At 41.6% G+C, this 19,472-nt stretch overlaps 1 protein-coding gene across 1 annotated transcript; it reads right to left on the bottom strand.

Moving 5' to 3' along the window:
* Window positions 1-977: 977 nt before the first annotated feature.
* Window positions 978-16,620, bottom strand: LOC308105850 (high-affinity choline transporter 1; the record flags this gene model as incomplete). The annotated part of the gene is made up of 11 exons (XM_080456774.1): window positions 16,507-16,620; window positions 15,011-15,124; window positions 14,379-14,534; window positions 12,934-13,082; window positions 12,103-12,246; window positions 11,268-11,421; window positions 6,376-6,593; window positions 4,476-4,675; window positions 3,821-3,938; window positions 2,098-2,301; window positions 978-1,115 (listed from the first exon to the last, which is right to left on the bottom strand). Exons 1-11 carry the CDS (start codon window positions 16,556-16,558, stop codon window positions 978-980), a joined length of 1,647 nt encoding a protein of 548 aa, XP_080312900.1. The 5' UTR covers window positions 16,559-16,620.
* Window positions 16,621-19,472: the final 2,852 nt, after the last annotated feature.

The following is a 19,472-nucleotide window of genomic DNA, read 5'->3' on the forward strand; positions in this document are numbered from 1 at the left end:
TGAGCTAACAACACAAATCATGTTCAGATCTATTGGTCCTCAAGTACAAATTAAAATCCAGTTTGAAATGATAAAGTGATCATTACAGTGTAGCTACAGTATAATATGTACAACTTGGACCATAAAAAAATATTATTGCTCTATTAATAAATGTGTTCTACGCGAAGGTTCAAATCATAGCAGAAGTGTCTGGATGGCGCTCTATCGTCACACAAATGTGAGCGTGTGCGTGTGCACACACACCCCCCCACACACACACACACACGCTAATTATTTTCTAATTGTATGCCTAACACTAAAAACCTTTTTTTATATTCACCTTGATAAACAACCATTTATTTTGTGAGGACCAGGAAAATTGTCCTCACAATATCTAATTCTCAAATTCTACTATACTTGTGGGGACAATTGGCCCTCAAACAAGTATGTAATACAAGTACACACACACACACACGCACACACACACACGCACGCTAATATCGCAGACATACCTCATTAGATATTGCACAGTTCTCGTCTAACCCACGGCATCCATTTTGTGGAACGCTCCATAGTGAGCTAGGTGTCCATTGGCCTCTTGCTCATTGTTTGGCTTTTAAAAAAAATCCTAAGCAGCACTCAAACAAACTCAAACGGTGGTGGCGGTATTTCTTCTTTCACAAAGAGAACGAGAGAGGAAGTCTTTAGGACTTAAAACACACACGACTGTGATTGGTTGGCTTAGGACAGCCAATCATCTGGCTTCTGTGAGCAGTCAACTTCCTGGTTCTGCGCAAAGGAATCTCAAAAAAAAGAAGGCAGCACCGTTTCATCGGGACAAAACACGGTTGTGGAGTCACCTGGAAGCCAAATCTATTTATTTTTTTTTACGTTGATTTGGCCACCAATACGGCAGTTACTGGTTCCCCAAAGAACCTCCTCTTTAACCTCCTTCTTCTTCAAATCCCTTTTTTTTTGCTCCTTCCCCTCTTTGCATCCTACTCCTTGTTGAAAGTGCCGTCCGGGCTGCGGTCTTCGTCGTCGTCGCTGAGGATCTCCGTGTTGGTGAAGGTCCCGGCCAGCGAGGCGCCCAGGGCCGGCTTGACCGGAGCCATCTCCGACAGATTGATGTTGTCCTGGTTGTAAAAGGGGCGCAGCAAATTAATCCAACTAAGCTTAGGCATTTTATTATAGGTGAAAAGGTTCAAAACATTTAAGAATATTTTATAAAATAAAAAAACTTGTAGATAGAGATGTGTGTGTACTGGAGGCTCGGGCCGCAACGTGTTCCTCACATCTAGAGCACGGGCATCTATAGGGTTTTGACACAGTTTCTGTTGTGTCTGACATCAGTTCATGTTAAATGGTTTAAGTTGTGTCTGCCATCAGTGCATGTTTCACAAGTTACTTTTGGAATTTTTTAAAATATTTACTACTCAAAACGTGAAAGTAATTAGTTATATTACTAGTTCTGGAAAAAGGTAATAACATTACTTTTTTCATTAAGTTACTTTAGTTACTTTCCAACACTGATCCTGGGTTTAACTCATTTCCTGCCAATCGCGCATAAATGCGTTCTATTAAATAGCGCACTTGTCCGCCAAATCGCATAAATGCGTTCGATTTTAAAAAATAGGCACGCTGTTTTAGGCACCGTAACACAGCTCTGGGATGATCCATCGTCAATGAGAGAAGAAGTATGTGGATGTGAGATCATTCCAAAAAACGTCACTTCCGCCCGCCCTGACTATGGGTTCTTCAGAAAAACGGCTGTAACTCAGTTGCTGTTTTTTGCATTGAAAACCACTGTTTTCAGCGAGCCCCAGCCCCAAAATGGCGGATCGCGGTTGTGGTCCGTCTGAATACACAGATCCCTCCTCTTACCCCTTCCCTCCGCCTTTTTTGTTTTTTTGGAATACAATCCACAGCGTTTAAAAATTCATCGGATGAAGGTAATTACGCTGGCAAGGGGATAACAAACGATGTTTAATACCTTGGCGGGTGATGTGTTAAGCAATATTGTGTATTACTAGGTTATCGAATTTTTCAATTTCAATTTCAAGTCGCTGATTTATAATAATCGCTGATAAAATAAATAGATACGTTTGCAGCTCTTACCTGGTTGCCCACCAGCGTGGTCTTATCCATGATCTCGCTGCTGTGCTTGGACACCACGGCGTCTAGGAAGTCGTACTTGTGCGACAGCGTGCCGCTCTCAAACAGGTACTTGGTCAGGTAGGAGAAGCCCACGTTGGCCAGGAAGGACGCCAGCATGGCCATCGACTTGAACGGGAAGCGCTGCTGGACGAAGGTGTACTCAACCTGGACAAAGGGATTACATTAAAGGGATATTTCACTTTCAAAAAAACTTTTGGTCATTCTATCGTCTACTCAGGCTTTTGTGAGCCCCCCAGACCGTTTTTAAGTTGTTTGATTCAGTATTTAGATATTGATATTCATTTTATCAGACACGCCCCCTTCCTATACAAACCCATTATAACTTCAAACTCCATTTTTAACATGTTAGATTCGTCAAAAACACCCGTCCTTTTTTTCTGGTGACTCACCCTGCCCTCCTAATACGCGAGGGGGCCGTGTTTTTTCGATAACTTTTTCCATTTTTTTTAATTTTTTTTTTTTTGAAAATGAAAAAAATGTAATACATTAAAAAAATATAATAAAATACATGAAAAAAGTTATCGAAAAAACATGGCCCCCTCGCGTATTAGGGGGGCAGGGTGAGTCACCAGAACCAAGGACGGGTGTTTTTGATGAATCTAACAGGTTAAAAATGGAGTTAGAAGTTATAATGGGTTTGTATAGGAAGGGGGCGTGTCTGATAAAATGAATATCAAATATCTAAATACTAACTCAAGCAACTTAAAAACGGTCTGGGGGGCTCACAAAAGCCTGAGTAGACGATAAAATGACCAAAAGTTTTTTTGAAAGTGAAATACCCCTTTAAGTCCTTTTTGGGGGCGCTATTTACCCCTTGTTCTCCCCAATTTAGTCATTATGCCAAACATTTTCCTCCTTTCACACATTGCTGTGTGTTGTCACTGCTGTTGTATTGATTGATTGATTGAATACCGTATTTAGAAGGTTGCAGAGAAAAAGCACATGGAAGTACAGTTTACGATACAAGGTCAACTAAAATGGATCGCTCATGAAAGCCGCAATGGCTTGTTTCAAATGAGATCCCCACGTATCCTACATGATGTAGCAGACTGATCATGTATTAGCTCCTAATGCTGGAAGACAGCATGGAATAAACTCCCATTACATCTAAGACAGGTAGCCTCTGTCGATAGCTTTAAAGCACAGCTCAAGACCTACTTATTCACTCTTGCTTTTAGCTGATTATTATTTTTTTGGGTTGATTTTTAAATCTCTGTGTTGTTATCCATGTCCTCACTGTATTACCTGATTCACTGCCTTTTTGCTATTATTTTAATGTTGTTTTATGCTTTTGCTTTTCTTTTTTGCTTTATTGTTGTAACTGTAATTGTATTCTTGCTCTGTAAAGCACTTTGTGCTGCATTTCATGTCATGAAAGGTGCTATACAAATAAAGTTTGTTAAAGTGTATTAATGTATTGTCTTTCAGTGACACAGTCTCACTTTATTGTCATTATTTATTTTAGGCTATTGTTTGAACAAAGCTTTTAGCGTTTTAAATGTTGTACTCTGTTTTATTCATGTATGTCTATGTTTTTCAATTCTGTGTAAGGCTACCACATTGCAAATAAGATCTATGACTTTACAGGGTTTTTCATCGTCGATTATGTTCTTAACCTTCAATGTGACGGTTGCAAGCAATTCCATAAATCAAATCAAATCACCTGGTTGGTGAGCGGGTTGATCTTGTCTTCGTAGTAGTACCAGGGGTAGTAGATGAACGGAGGGAGGTGGAGGTAGGGCTCGCCGCCACCGATGCGCAGCAGCAGGCCAAAGATATACCTGTGTAGGGGGTTGTCACCATCATGACATTTTAGTTATAATAGAATAGGATAGTATGTTTTATTGGCAACATTTAAAAGCACACTATTGTCAATTAAAAGCGCCCAAAATGGATTAATCACAAAAAAAGGCCAAAGCTCGTTTCCATTGTGGTCCATTTTAAAACAAACAATACCCAACAACAGACTATTACAAACAGCCGTACAAAAACACAATAATAAATACCAATACAAAGAGTTTAAAAATAACAGTCCACATAGGATAAGCGACTTAACAAAGGCACACCGAAAGATTGAGTCCAATTAATATTTTAAGTGAAGCCATGATTTAAGATCATGGCTTCCCTTTGTTGACGATTAATTGTTGTACAAATAACAGCGATTGACGATTTAAATGTTGTTTTTGTCACTGAACATTGAAACATATAAATCAAAAGGACATATATATGACTGACAATGAGGATTATCTCACATAATTGCGCTTATCTCAAATAGTTGTGATCAGGCGCTTACAGTAATAATGTGACAAAAAACTTACCCGGCCACGGAGCCGTAGGTGTTGGTTCCTTTGACGAAGAGGACGCTGATTAGCTGGGGGAAGATGATGACGTAGACCAGGTCAGAGCTCAGGTACCACAGGCCGTACACCGTCCCCGTCAGCAGAGCCATGGCGGTGGCCGCCGCGCCAAACACAAAGATAGTGATGCGCATCACCCACACGATCTCACGGTCTGACGCCTGCAGGGAAAGAAAGAGGGGATGGGGATGGGGGGGGCAGTATGAGACAGCGTTGATTTCGTTGACTAAAACTACTGTATGACAAATAATGTTCGTCGACTACCTTTTTTCACTGACGAAAAAGCTATGATGACTAAATATATTGACAATTTCGTCAACAAATAAAAACTAGGCTAAAATGTTAGTGAGTGGAGAAGAGATCCAGTAGAACTAAAAGACAAGTCATTTTATGTTTGGTTGCGCTCAGGTGTTGCATGCTGAAAATAGCAGATCTACAAGGTCACAACGCATCGCAGCGCGACGCGTTGTGAGCTTGTAGATCTGATCAAGTGTAGATCTGATCAAGTGTAGATCTGATCAAGTGTAAAAACAGCCATTACGACGGCATCACAGCACCGCCAAAATACATTTTAGTCGACTAAATCAACTGTAAATTTAGTCATCTATAATATAATGATATTTAGTCGACTAAAACTAGACAAACAGTAAAACATTTCAGATGACTAAAATATGACTGGAATTGGAATTTGACTCAAAAGACTATGACTAAAACTGAATCAAAAATTTCGGTCAAAATCAACACTAGTATGAGATAACGAGAGAATAATTTTGTACCCCTTTTTCTCCCCACTTTGGTCATTAAGCCAATTAATTATGTGTGTTGTCACTGCTGCTGTATCCTACTGGCTCACCTGCCAGTGAGGAGCCCCCACCGGGAGGACGTAGAGCCTTCGCCCTACTCCTCCCGCCCAACACTCCCTGCTGACAGGCTCCGCCCCCCCAGCCCGTAGGAGTATGTGTCACAGTGACTAATACCACCCTCCCTCCCCTGAAGAAGGGGCAAATTGTGTTCATATATAGATAGACGCACCGCGGTCGAATCGAATCCTCAGACTCGGTGCGGTGGTGGGCATCCACTTAAAGGAGTAGTTCACCCAAAAAATGACTTATTTTCTATCAATTGCACACCCCATGAAGCCTTGAATCCATGGAATTATTTTTGTTTTTGTGGCATTCCTAAGCCAATAATTTGATTCCCGTCTCCTACCGGCTAATGTATCCGGTAGGAGACACAAAGTAGATTATTTGTGTCTCCTACCGGATACACACCCGGTCATCAAATTATTGCCACAAAAACAAAATAAATCCATGAATTCAAGGCTTCATGGGGAGTGCAATTGATAGAAAATATGTCATTTTTTGGGTGAACTCCTCCTTTAACTACTGCGCCACTCGAGCGTTCTTAGTGTTGTTGCTGATGTTGTCTTCATGATGAATTGAATACAATGAACCACCATGGAGACATATTTGTAGCTGCAGTTGAAGCATGGATGGTAGGTTTTATAACGTCATGCGTGGCTTTGTGTCTTCATGTCGCTGACTGTGTGGGAAATGAATGCTAGGTAGCCTGTTAGCCTTGTCTCTGCCGGTGTGAACGCAGCTTAAGTGTTGCCAGAATGAGGCAAATTTAACACAGAGGCGTGTGCAAATGTGACGCGTTGCGAGCTTGTAGATCTGCTATTTCTGCTATTTTTTAAAATGTACTTCAAACACATATGAACCTCTTCCAACATGGAAATCATTCTGATGATTCAGACGATTATACAAAATAATTGTGATTATCTCAAATAATTACAACCAGGCGACTATGTGTGGGTCTATACTGTATGTACGGGGGGGTGCGTGTTGCGTTCTCTCACTGATTGTCTGAAGGCCATCTGGTAGATGTTTCGGGCGAACATGGAGCTCGCCGAGAGGATGGAGGAGTCTGCTGATGACATCACGGCCGCAGACACCGCCCCCAGGCCGAAGAAGGAGATCCAGGACGGGCACAGGTGCTGCAGCACGATGGGCAGGATCATGTCCGACTGCTCGTTCTCTTTGGGAGGGATCGGCCCGTACGACGTCTGGTTCCAGTCTAGTAGGACACGACAAGACACAAACTATTTACTTCATCACCCCCGTCCGTCTAGGAATAGGCCTCGCCCCACCAACCTCCACTCCAAACCTCCACTCTTCCAATACCAACCTTCTCCCCCCCCCCCCTCCCCAAGACCAAGCTCCGCACCATGCGACCGGGCCTTCTGCTCCACTGCCCCCATGTCTGTGGAATGCCCTCCCCGAACACTCGAGACGAGCACCAAAGTGGCACAGTCTGCTGAGGCTACTGAGGCTATTGAGGCTTTTAAAAATGCAAATGGACTAAAAACCTACCTGTTTAACAAAGCGTTATCATAGTCTTTTTCCCTATATACCTTGATTTGACTTGAATCTACTTTTTACCTGTTGTAGAGTCTTATGTTGTTGTTTAGTTTTTTTTGCTGTATTCAAATGTCTTTTTACATTGTGTTTTTTTAACAGGTGAATAGGTGTTTCTATTAAGGAGATTCTTTTTACTGAATTCAAATGTGCTTTTATAATGTGTTTCATTTGCTTGCCTTGCCTTGTGGACATTGAGAATGAGCCAGTGAAAAAAAACTAATGGTCTCAACATTTATTTTATTTGTACTGTCCAGTATGGGGGGGGGGGGCTCCATACCTCACCTATTAGTCGGCAGGCCCAAAATCTTCTGTGCACAATTCACGATCCCAGCACTCTCTATCTTTGTATCCATTCTTGTCACCATAGATGCTAGTTATACGATGCGGATCGGTATGTTGGTTACTTAGTTGTTTTTGTTATTTAGATTTGTTTTGCTTGATCACAAATGTTAAGAATGTTATTTAGATAGCATGTTGTTTAGGAAGATGCTAGGTTTCATGTTTACCGGTGTATCCTAGTTTCTTTGAGGCACTACATTATTCTGCATGCACTCTACTTAGGTGACTATCTATCTACCCTGTCATTTGTTGACTAGGGTTCATACCATTTGCATAATAAACACTATTGATTTTAGTGACCTCGTGTCCTTTCCTATAGTGCCACCATCAGTGCAAACATTCAAGTGAGCATTGGGGGGAATGGGGTTAGCCATAGCTGAATGGGCAGAGAGGCCATCTGGGAAACAAATGGTCCTCGGTTGTCGGTTCAGATCCCAGCGATGGTCTACTGTATGTGTCAAAGTGTCCCTGAGGAAGACACTTAACCCCTAATTGCTCCCCCGGCGCTGTAATAGAGCCCACTGCTCCTAACTAGGATGGATTAAATGCAGAGAGGACAAATGTAATGTATGTGCAATTGTACTATGACAAAAAAATAAATACCCCAAAGGAATCGGGCACAAATTAATATCATTACTGGCGAGATATTTGACTGTAGACCGCAGCGTTTTTATTTGATGTGATTTTCTTAAGTTCATATTATATTAGAATATGGAAAACATCTGAGCATTCAGCGGTTGAGTGGACAGCGGTCTGGTGGTTCTAGACTGGGAGTAATACCTGAAGGAAATGCCCTTTAGGATGGAAATAAGACATGAATGGTTTCTGTTCGCAAACAGATTGAATTCCCTTTGGAAACGGTTGCGATGAAAGCTCTGTAACCCATTTAAAAAAGCAGCATAGAGTTGCTGTTGAGTGGAAACAATCCAAGTCCAAACAGTTCCTTTTTTTTATAATTACATAAAAAGAAAAAAAAATTAAATGAAAAATGTATATACAAGATACAAGGTTTCTGCCCGACAGCAACGATATTACACAGCTTGTAGATCTGCAATTTTCACTATATAAATTAATCGTAATTGAGGCAAAAATGTCAAATAATGGTGATAATGGTTTTAAGTCATATCGCCCCCAGCTCTATTGTCTGTGGTCTGATGTCTGACCGGTGTGTAAATCATTACTCCATCTCGTCATCCCTGCTTCTTCCGTATCTTAACTCGTCTACTCATCCACCCATCCTCCACCTTATCTTCCCATTCAGCCATTTCCTGTGATGTCATTACACAGACGACCCCCCCTTCCCTCATCTCTCTCTCTCTCTCTCTCTCTCTCTCTCTCTCTCTCTCTCTCTCTGACCTGCTGTCATCTATCCCTATTCCACCCCCCCCCCCTCACCATGACACAAAGGCCTTGTTCAGACTGCAAATCTGATTTATTTCTCCAATCTCATCTGTAGATCTTTAGACTGTCCACACTGTTGTTTGCAATACAAGTGATCAGGTCAGATTTGTGCGTCAAGACAGAACAAATAGCTTATCTACAAGCTCACAAGCTTGTAGATCGGCTATTTTCAGCAAGCGACGTAGTCGTAACAACGTACGTACAAGTATAAATCCGATGTCAGTGTCCGCCCGAGTGTTCAGACTCCACACACGCATCTTTAGAAATCAGATTTTAATCTAATTTCAAACCACCTAATGTGGTTCAAGTCAGCTTTTTGGGGTGTTTTGTTTTTTTAAAATCTTTCCGGCTTCATAAAACAAATCTGGATCCAACGTGGATAGGCCAAAAATCTGAATTGGGCTGCCATTGTGAGTCTCTCTCTCTCTGTCTGTCTCTCTCTCTCTCCGTCTCTCTCTCTGTCTGTCTGTCTGTCTGTCTGTCTGTCTGTCTCTCTCTCTCTCTCTCTCTCTCTCTGACATACAGTACTTCTATCTCTGTCTCCATTAAGCCTAATTCATACTCGGCAGTCGCGATGCAACGTGTTGTTAGCTTCAATATCTGTTAGTTTTTGGAACGTGACATCCTACTGCAATGGAGAATAAATGATGCCTTATTCCTTCATTCCATCCTCCGGAGGTATAAACACTCTCTCTCTCTCCCTCTCCCTCTCGCCTCTAGACACAGATCGTTGACTCAGATGAAATGGCTTGGATCCTTAAACTAAATAAATCAGTCCTTGTTCTTCAGATGTAATATTCAGCATATTTATGACACGAGGCGTCAAAGCCCCAGACACCCCACTGCATCCGTTCAGCATCCTGTGAGGATGACCTGCCAAAGCCTTCTATCCTTTGAATAAAACTATCCCACTTCTGGATGCTTCCACTGTCCTGTGATGTTTCATTTACTACGCAATCTGTGTGTGTGTGTGTGTGTGTGTGTGTGTGTGTGTGTGTGTGTGTGTGTGTGTGTGTGTGTGTGTGTGTGTGTGTACACAGTACTTGTATTACTATACTTGTGAGGGCCACGTTTCCTACGTAGAATACAGATCTACAAGCTCACGACGGAAATGACATTCATAAAAAATGATGTTCTGAATAAACATTGATGCCATCACAAGTATAATAAAAGTGTGTGTGTGCGTGTGCACGTGTGTGAGAGTGTTTTGGGGGGGGGGCATTAAGTAGGGCATTCATTACGGAAAGAAAACATACAGTATATATGTTGAAATATGGGGATACAAGGTTTCTGCCCGACCACAACAATATATATTATATATTATGTGACAAAAAATCTTCATCCTGCCACTTCAGGGAAAAGAGGCGATTGGTTTGAAATGGAGCGAGTCCCAATTATGAGTCCAGATGTTTGCTCTGCTCATCTGGAACGCACCCAGCATTTACTGTTACTATGGGAAATGAAGGCGGTGTGGCTCAGGAGGTACACAGAAAAAGAATGGTTCTTACTGTAAATGGTTCTTTGAAAGGCTATGGTTCCACGAAGAACCATCATCTAAAGAACCAATTTATTTAGTGAATGGTTCTTCATGTTGGTTCTTCATATGGTTCTAGAGAACTGTAAGAGAACCCTTTTTTTTTAAATATATTTTTTGGGAGCTTTTTTCTACCTTTGTTGATAGTGGGCTGACAGGGAATGGAGAGAGAGATTGGGGGGGTGGGGGGGGGGGGGGGGGCGACACACAGCAAAGGTCGTCGGGATCGGGAGTCAAACCCGCGACACGCTGTCAAGCTGGATTACCAGCATACGTATGTGGTAAGCACCTGGACCGCTAGGCCAGCGGGCGCCCCTGAGAACAATTTGTATGGTTATTTGAGACACTGCATGAAAATCTTGGGCGTGTCATGCACGCAAAACTGGTTATTTTACTGTATCTACGTATCTCTGAAGAAACAGTTTTGGTTCCAATTGGCATGTTTATTTTCCTGTGTGTGGAGCGACAAACATCTGGGAGTCCAACGGTCCCCGGTTCGATTCCCCCAGCTCCTCCAGGCTCTGTGTCGCCTGGTTGAGTGTCCCTGAGCAAGGCACTTAACGACGGCTCCCCTGTGCGCTCACTCTAGAGCCAGCCACTGCTGGGTCAATGCAGAGACGTAATGTAATGTCCCCTTAGGGAGCACTATAAATCCTACTTAAACTGCCCTGGACACCGCTTGCCTGTGTGTGTGTGTGTCTATGAAAGCCTACGCATGACGAGGAGCACAGTGTGTGTGTGTGTGTGTGTGTGTGTGTGCGTACATGCACGTGTACGTGTACGTGTACGTGTACGTGTACGTGTGTGAACGTGTGTGAACGTGTGTGTGAACCTGTGTGTGTGTGTGTATGCGTGCGTGTGTGGGTGTGTGTGTGTGTGTGTGCGTGCGTGCGTGCATGTGTACGTATGTATGTGTGTATGTATGTGTATGTGTATGTGTGTGTGTGTATGTGTGTATGTGTGTGTGTATGTGTATGTGTGTACGTGTACGTGTATGTGTGTGTGTGTGTGTGTGTGTGTGTGTGTGTGTGTGTGTGTGTGTGTGTGTGTGTGTACCAGTGGATGCCCCGATAGCTCCTATGAGAACAGAAGGAACGGCCATCACCAGACAGCCGAAGGCGGCGAGGAAGGACAGGATCTGGGCGTAGGTGGCTGAGGAGGCTGAGAGGACCCTCTGGAAGTACACCTGCCACGGAATACCCCCCAGCATCTAGGCACACAAAATACATATCCAAACCTCTTATCTCCATATTCTAACTCGTTGTGTGTTTTTTTTTTAAATGAATGCCCTACTTGATCATACTACGCCGTCACACAAAAGCATAAAAAGTAGCAGATCTGCAAGCTACATTGTTCAATTTGTATTATTATTTTAAAAACGATTTAAAAGAGTGAAAACAGGAGATCTACAAGCTCACAACACCTCGCATCGTGACACCTCCCCTTCGACACCACAAAACATTTTAAAAGATATTTAATTCCAATGAATCCGCAAATACTGAATATGATGAGTCAGTGTTATGACGGAGTACGACTACAAACCTCATATCTCCAAGTTTCACATTTTAATCATATTTATTTCATAAAGTAAAGCCCTACTTCATCGTACAATAATCGATCTACAAGCTTGTAGATCGGCTATATTCACTATTTTAAATAGTTTTTAAGATAATAAAAATGGAACAATTTTGCACTTGCTACCCGACAGCAACGATATCTTGCCTTACAGTATCTTAGTCACTAAACTCAGTCAGCATTTTCATTTTTTTAACTGAGGTTATGGGTTATGGGTTTATCCTCTCTTAAAACGTCACCTTTTGGCCTGGCATTAATCTTCTGTCAGACATCGTAGGACATGTGCAGTATAGTAGTGATGGACGGGCTGTCTTACCAGCAGTAAGAAGTTGTCTGCCCAGCGCCAGCCGTCTTCGGGCTTGATCTGTCCCAGCCAGGGAGCCTGGTAGATGGCCTGTTTGGCTGACACGCCAATGTCTGACACGGCAGGGTTGGACAGGGCAAAAGGCACGCTGATCCACTGGGACAGAGAACACAAACATATAGTACAAAACACATTTTCCGACATTTATGTATTTCTTATATCAGTCTACCTGTGTATTTATCACTTTAACTTATTGCCCTGTGCACTATTTGTTGTTGTTTTCTTTTATTATTATTTCACATTACATACATTTATTGGACATATTTGAGTGAACTCATGTCCACTCACATTTGCGGTGATTATAAAAGTGGTTCTCAAATGTGTTCATGTCAAGGATGCCATCTGAAAATATTGGGACCAGGGACCCCCATAAGACAAGATTTGTGTTGTTAAAATGTTTAAAAAATATTTAAAATATCCTTTTTTCCTATATATATTATTTTTTTCCAATATGTTTTTTAAAATAGTGAATGCACAATGTTAAAGCCTAAACATTTCAGCAGGAAACCAGGTTCAACTCCGGGGTAGAAGAGGAACGGTAGAAGAGGAACGCCGATCTACAAGCTTGTAGATCGGCTATTTTTGGCTAAAGTTCTCCTCAGAAAAAAGGATACTAGGGTTCAAGTGGTTAATGTAAAAAAGAAAAATCATAACACACAAAGATTTGGCGGACCCCCTGTAGTAACTCTGAGGACCCCCTAGGGGTCCCGGACCCCCTGTTGAAGACCCCCTGATCTACAGTATAATTCCTCAAAGACGTTGATCCAATACAACTCAACTCACCAGGCCGACGAAGATGCAGAAGAGCTGGACCACGTCAGTGTAGGCCACAGAGTACAGGCCTCCCACCAGGGTGTAAAAGATGGCGATCAGCGCAGAGATGATCACTGACATGTTGATGTTGATGTCCACGATCACACTGAGCGTGGCCCCTGCACCCAGCAAACACAAAATAATGTGATACAATCATGGGACCATTATTCATTTCTCCATAGACGTTTCATAAAATCCTTATATTAACCACTTTAACCCCATATGGTTGAGCGGAGTCCCTCAGGGCTCTATACAAGTGTCTTCTATCTGCTATTTTCTGTGAAAGCTTTCCCCACAATACGGACACGGGGGTTTAAGTGGTTAATAAAGGACGACTTCACCCATTTTCAACCTATCTTCATATAATCACTCATTGTAAAGTTTTTGTGAACACCTCAGAAAACCCGCCTACAAGTGACATCATCGGTAGACGGGTTTGGTCATTTCAAACAAGATTTCATATATAGATTTTATATATATATTAATGCGAGAACAATGGCTTCAGTTACAGCGTATGCTAACTTTACAGGAATAGAAAGCCTGCAGTTTCTAATAGCTTGGATTCCCCATCGATGATGTCACTGGTAGGCACTAGGCAGGTTTCTGAACTGTCCACAGCCTTCCTCTGAGTCACAGACCCAGTAGACACAAACGGTACACATTAATAATAAGCATTAGTGAGGACTAATTATAAGAAGATTGTCCCAAATCTGAGTATTGCACCACTGCATAATAGCATACTGTCATTTCAGTGCAGCATGTTGTCAATCACTATGAAGTTGAAAGCTTAAAGACGGGGTGCCGGGATTTTCAGTGATTTTTCCCCCACCTAAACATAATCATCAGGTATTATGGTTATACTAGGAGGAAGATTTTTTTCAAAAAAGTGTACAGAAATTGTTAAAATTATGTTTTTATGTGGACACGCCTCCAGTTCATTAAGTATAGCTGGTTCTCACCTTAGCACCTCCTCCACCACCTTAGCACCACCCACCTGTCCTAGTCCCTCCTCCTCCTCATGCCCACACCTGTTGTGTTATGATAATGAGTGTTTTTACAATGTCACTAAAGCGCTGTTTCTCTATTGGCACGTTTGACCCTCAAGGTTTCAGCCTCCAGGAAGAAACTCAAAATAGTCAGAGAAGACATAAAACACCATAAAAACACCACCAGGGGGCTTAATGAAGTTCTATCAACCTCATAGACACATGAAAAGCAGAAATAGTGCAAAACCATGGCACGCCTCTTTAAAATATCATAATTTTCATAACACATACTTAAACTAGCATGCCATGTATGGTAAATAGACAAGACAAATTAAATGAATTATGCAAGGTGAGGATAGATATGTATTTTTTACTTAATTATGGCTGATGTTTGAGTGGTGCAGCAGTCCATGCGTCACACTTGCTTACCCAGCGCAGACAAAATGGCTGCAGACCAGAAGATCTCTCCCATGAGAGCAGGGATAAAGAGCAGGCCACCCATCCTCTTCCCGTACAGCTGCTGGAAGGGGTCCAGCATGGTCACGTACCCTCGGGAACGCATGGGCTTGGCGAAGAAAAGACCCCCTGGTACGGGGCAGATGGACAGACAGGCCATAAAGCCACGACAGACACTGACATTTCATTCAATGGTGCCAATTTACATGTATTTGCCCCCCCCCGCCCATCTGAAAACATGTTGCGCCAGGGACCACAATGAGAGAAGACAATGTGTTGTTAAAATGTTTCAAAGTTATTCAAAATGTCTTCCACAATTCAAAAAAGATGTTCTGCCCTGTGAGCTTGTAGGCTAAATTCTTGAATAGCTGAAGTATAAAATAGGTGTTAAAGATGGTTACAATTATTTTAATGCTACATTAATTTTGCTATGGGGACCCCCTGCAACCCCCCAGAAGGACCCCCTGGGGGTCCCTGCCGGACCCCACTTTAGAGAACCATTGATCTATAGGCTAATTGTTGGAGCATGACAGTTGGAAGATGAAGTGGTGGTGAAGCAGTTTTAAAATGCGGCAAGGCAGCAGCAGACACATATAGATTCGTACCAATTACCAGGCTGAGAGCGTATCCAAAGGGAGCCTGTGCCCAGGCCAGGCCGTGGCCCGGCAGATACACGTACTCCGCCGTCCCGTTGATGTATCCCCCGCCGACCCAAGTGGCTGCATGGGAGAACAAGAGAATTCAGAGAACACTGAATTTAACCTGTATGAACTGCAGTGGTGTAGAGTAACCGAGTACATTTACTCCAATTTGCAGTACTTTTACTTCTACTGCACTACTATCTCAAAGGCAAATATTGTACTTTTACTCCACTACAATTATTTGAATTACTTTAGTTACTAGTTATTTTTGTAGATTTTGATTATTATTACATTAACCACTTCAGCCCTATATACATTTCGGCCATTTGAAAATAGCCGATTTACAAGCTCACAATGCATCCCATTGTGAGCTTGTAGATCTGCTATTTGTTTTTTGTTGTTGTTTTGTTGTCTTATACATTTGAAATTTGTGAAACAGGACATTCAGCATGATGAGAACTTTCTACTTTTGATAGCAATACTTTTGTACGTTTACTCAAGTATTTTTTTTATTCCAGACTTTTACTTGTAACAGAGTATATCTACATTGCAGTATTGATACTTGAGTTAAAAAAATAGAATGCTTTTTCCACCACTGATGAACTGTCTGCCTTAGCATGTAATGCACAACATACAATCACATGGATTATGTATTCAACATGCTCACACTTAATGAATCATCTGAAATTACATTCTCTAAAATATGGTGCATGCATAATAATTCAGCCTTCATTTATTAGTCTGATATTCATCTTATTTCTGAATAACACAATGCTGCAGTTACTTATTATCATTAAAGTTTCATGAAATTCCTGTAATTGGGAAGCGCTAAATAATTCATGTGATTACTTAAACCTTCAGGGTGTGATATTAAAATAGCATCAATGACGAGACTTATTATTATTATAAGAAAAAGATCTGATCTATTAATGTATGCGTTATAAGGCTAGTCTCAAGAATACATTTGAGATGCTTTTCAGCATACAGCCTATAGGCTACTTGTAGCATTATATTGTAATGTACAGTAGGCCTACATGTTGCTTGTTTTAGAAGAGAATGACTTCTGGTCATTAGTAGTTTTCTTGCCTACCATGTTGAATGCACTTATTGTAAGTCGCCTGGGATAAAAGCGTCTGCTAAAAGCTAAATGACTGTAATGTAATGGAAAAGTTTGATATTTCCATGGCAGAACCTGTGTGTAAAACAAGGAATAATAGGACAATAATAAAAAGGATAATTAGTTTATGCTTCTGACTTGATCAAAATATATATCAATATTACTCAAATCCATGGCCAGGTGCCAGGTGGTTATAATGTTTGTAATAATAATAATACAAAATAATATCAATGTTAATAAATAATAATAATAATAGATTTTATTTATAATGCACTTTACATTTGTGAAAATGTGCTAATATACAGTAATTATTATTAATAATAATAATAATATACCAACTCACCGGTCATGGTAAAGCCGCCGACAAACAGTCCGATGTCCCTCCCGCCCACCATGATGGTCTCGCTGCGGTCCGTGCCCTCGCTGACCCCGGAGTTCTTGTTCTTCCACGCCGCCCAGATTCCCACGCCGAGGATGAGCAGGTAAAAGATCACGATCGCCACGATCCCCTCTGCGTGGACCGCCATCTTTCCACCTTAAATCCTTATCCTCTTCCAGTCCACCTTAATCCTTCCTTCCACCCAGATCAAAGCGTGCGTCCGGAGGAGAGCGAGCTCATTGAGACCTGATGGAGGCGAAGCGCAACAGGCCATCAGTGGTGGGAAAAGTAGCTACTCACATGTTTTACTTAAGTAAAAGTATCAATAGGCATACTGCAATAAAAGTCTGATGTTCAAAATGTACTTGAGTAAAAGTACAAAAGTATTGGCATCATGTACTTAAAATACCAAAAGTAGAAAGTAGTAGGCTACTCATTATGCAGAATGTCCCATTTCGCATGTTTCCAAAGGTATACTTTCTTTTGAAAATAGCAGATCTACAAGCTCACAATGCTTTGCATTGCGTTTTCAAATGGCAGAAATAGGGCAGAACTTGAAGTTGGTAATGTATGTTTTGTAATAATAATAATAATAATCAAAATCTACAAAGTAACTAGTAACTCAAGTTTTCAAATAATTGTAGTGGACTGTGGAGCAAAAGTATAATATTTTCCTTTGAGATGTGTTGGAGTAGAAGCAAAAGTATTGAAAATTGGAAATACTCAAGTAAAGTAAAAATGCCTCAAAATTGTACAGTACTTGAGTAAATGTACTTAATTACTTACACTACTGCAGTCAGTTGATCTAGAAGTAGCTAGATCAAGTGACTGCAATTAAAGCAGGCAACAATTGCAATTACCTTTGATATAGATTATAATTCAAAATTGTGGCTTTTTTGAAACAATCTCTTAAGGCGAGTGAGAGACATTTTTGTGCGCGCCGTCCGTCTTAAAACGGGCTTCATGAAAACATGTGAATGAATGTCAGCCTTATTAGATCATTAGAACTTTCTGACATATATTAGTATTGTTAATACTAAGAAGAAAATATACATTAAACTTAATTTGCAGAGGAAAGAATAGGCTAATTCACGATTGGTCGCTGTCCGCGGTGCTGAAAATAATAACTCCCTGTTGTAAAAAAATTATAAATAATTATGCACAATAGTTACATAGGATACATTCCCTTAATTTATTATGCAAATTAGTTATAATATTATATTATAGTTGCGGTATTATTATTATCTCTTCTCTCTGATGATCTAATTCATTGGTTCTCAAAGTGGGGTCCGGGGACCCCCAGGGGTACTTGAGGGGGTTCCAGGAGGTCCCCAGCTAAATGATGGACAGGAACCAAATGGACCCTTATGGGTCTGTAACTCTTGAGAGTGTACAAATGGAACCAAATGGACCCATTTTGTACACTCTCAAGAGTTAAATTAACATTGATTTTACAATATAAATTGGGGTCCCAGGGATAGAAATGCCATTAAATGGGGGTCCGTAGCCTAATGCATGTCAAACTGGGGGTCCTTGAAATTATTTTTACGGCTAGAGCCGTAAAAATCTTCTCTTATGGGGGTCCCTACCTTATCTTTTCAAATGGGGGTCCGTGGGCTAATAAGTGTCAATTTGGGGGTCCTTTGAGAAAAAAAGTGTGAGAATCACTGATCTAATTCTCCATCTATCTTTTTTCTTTTTTTTCCTCCCCTGTTGCTATGGTTTTGTGGCCGTGCGTAAAAGTCGCTCCACGCGCCCAGAAAAAGAAACGCGCTGTAAACATGTCTCCAAAAAGAGCTACAACGAACAACGGTTGGGATTCGGTCCAAAACACACTGACTGCACTTTCAGCTCCACTTTACGCTGACATGCAGTCAGGGGTCCGTCCGGGAAGAAGCTGCAGTTGTTGCACTATTGACTTGCTTTAAATCACCAGCCCGTCAGACAGCAATGAAGTTAAAGAGCCGCTCCACACAAATTGGTGTAATTGAGCTGCATCTTCTTCTCCAGATGAAGTTATAGGCTTAAAGGAGTAGTTCACCCCAAAAAATGTGTCATTGATCAGTAGGAGACTAAATTGAGTCTCGTACTCAATTGATCGGTCATCAAATTATTGGCTTAGGAATGCGACAAAAAAAAAAAACATCTCCATGAATTCAAGGCTTCATGGGGAGTGTAATTGATAGAAAATGTGTCATTGTTTTTGGGTGAACTATACTCCTTTAAAAACGATGGAAAAACTGTCTGGAAAGAAAGAGGCGTTGGAAGGAACCAAGGAACACGGCATCATAAACCCATCAAAAAGCGGTACCTTACCTTTTTTTTCCTGAATACAAACGGACTATAAGCTGCAGGAATTCCAAACAAGCTGCATGTAGGCTACTATAGTTTGTCCAATATTGTTGCCCTAAATAACGGAACTCTACTCAGTCCTCTGCGACACACCGTGCGTAATTGGTGTTTTTTTTTCTTTCTTTTTCTTAAGTCACCAGTTGTTCGTCAGAGAGCGAAAAAATGGAACTAGACAGAGTGAGAGAGAGAGAGAGAGAGAGAGAGAGAGAGAGAGAGAGAGAGAGAGAGAGAGAGAGAGAGAGAGAGAGAGAGAGAGAGGGAGGGAGGGAGGGAGGGAGGGGGGAGTATGAGTGCCTGTGTGTGTGAGTGCATGCCTGCGTGCGTGCGTGCATGAGTGAGTGAGTGAGTGAGTGAGTGAGTGAGCGAGAGAGGGAGAGAGGGGGGAGTATATGTGTGTGTGTGTGTGTGTGTGTGTGTGTGTGTGTGTGTGTGTGTGTGTGTGTGTGTGTGTGTGTGTGTGTGTGTGTGTGTGTGTGTGTGTGTGTGTGTGTGTGTGTGTGTGTGTGCGCGCGCGCGCGTGCGTGTGTGTGTGTGCATGAGTGAGAGAGAGAGAGAGAGAGAGAGAGAGAGAGAGAGAG

Source organism: Gymnoscopelus braueri (assembly GCF_963280865.1).
Source record: "Gymnoscopelus braueri genome assembly, chromosome: 18".
In the NCBI taxonomy this organism is placed as follows: domain Eukaryota; kingdom Metazoa; phylum Chordata; class Actinopteri; order Myctophiformes; family Myctophidae; genus Gymnoscopelus; species Gymnoscopelus braueri.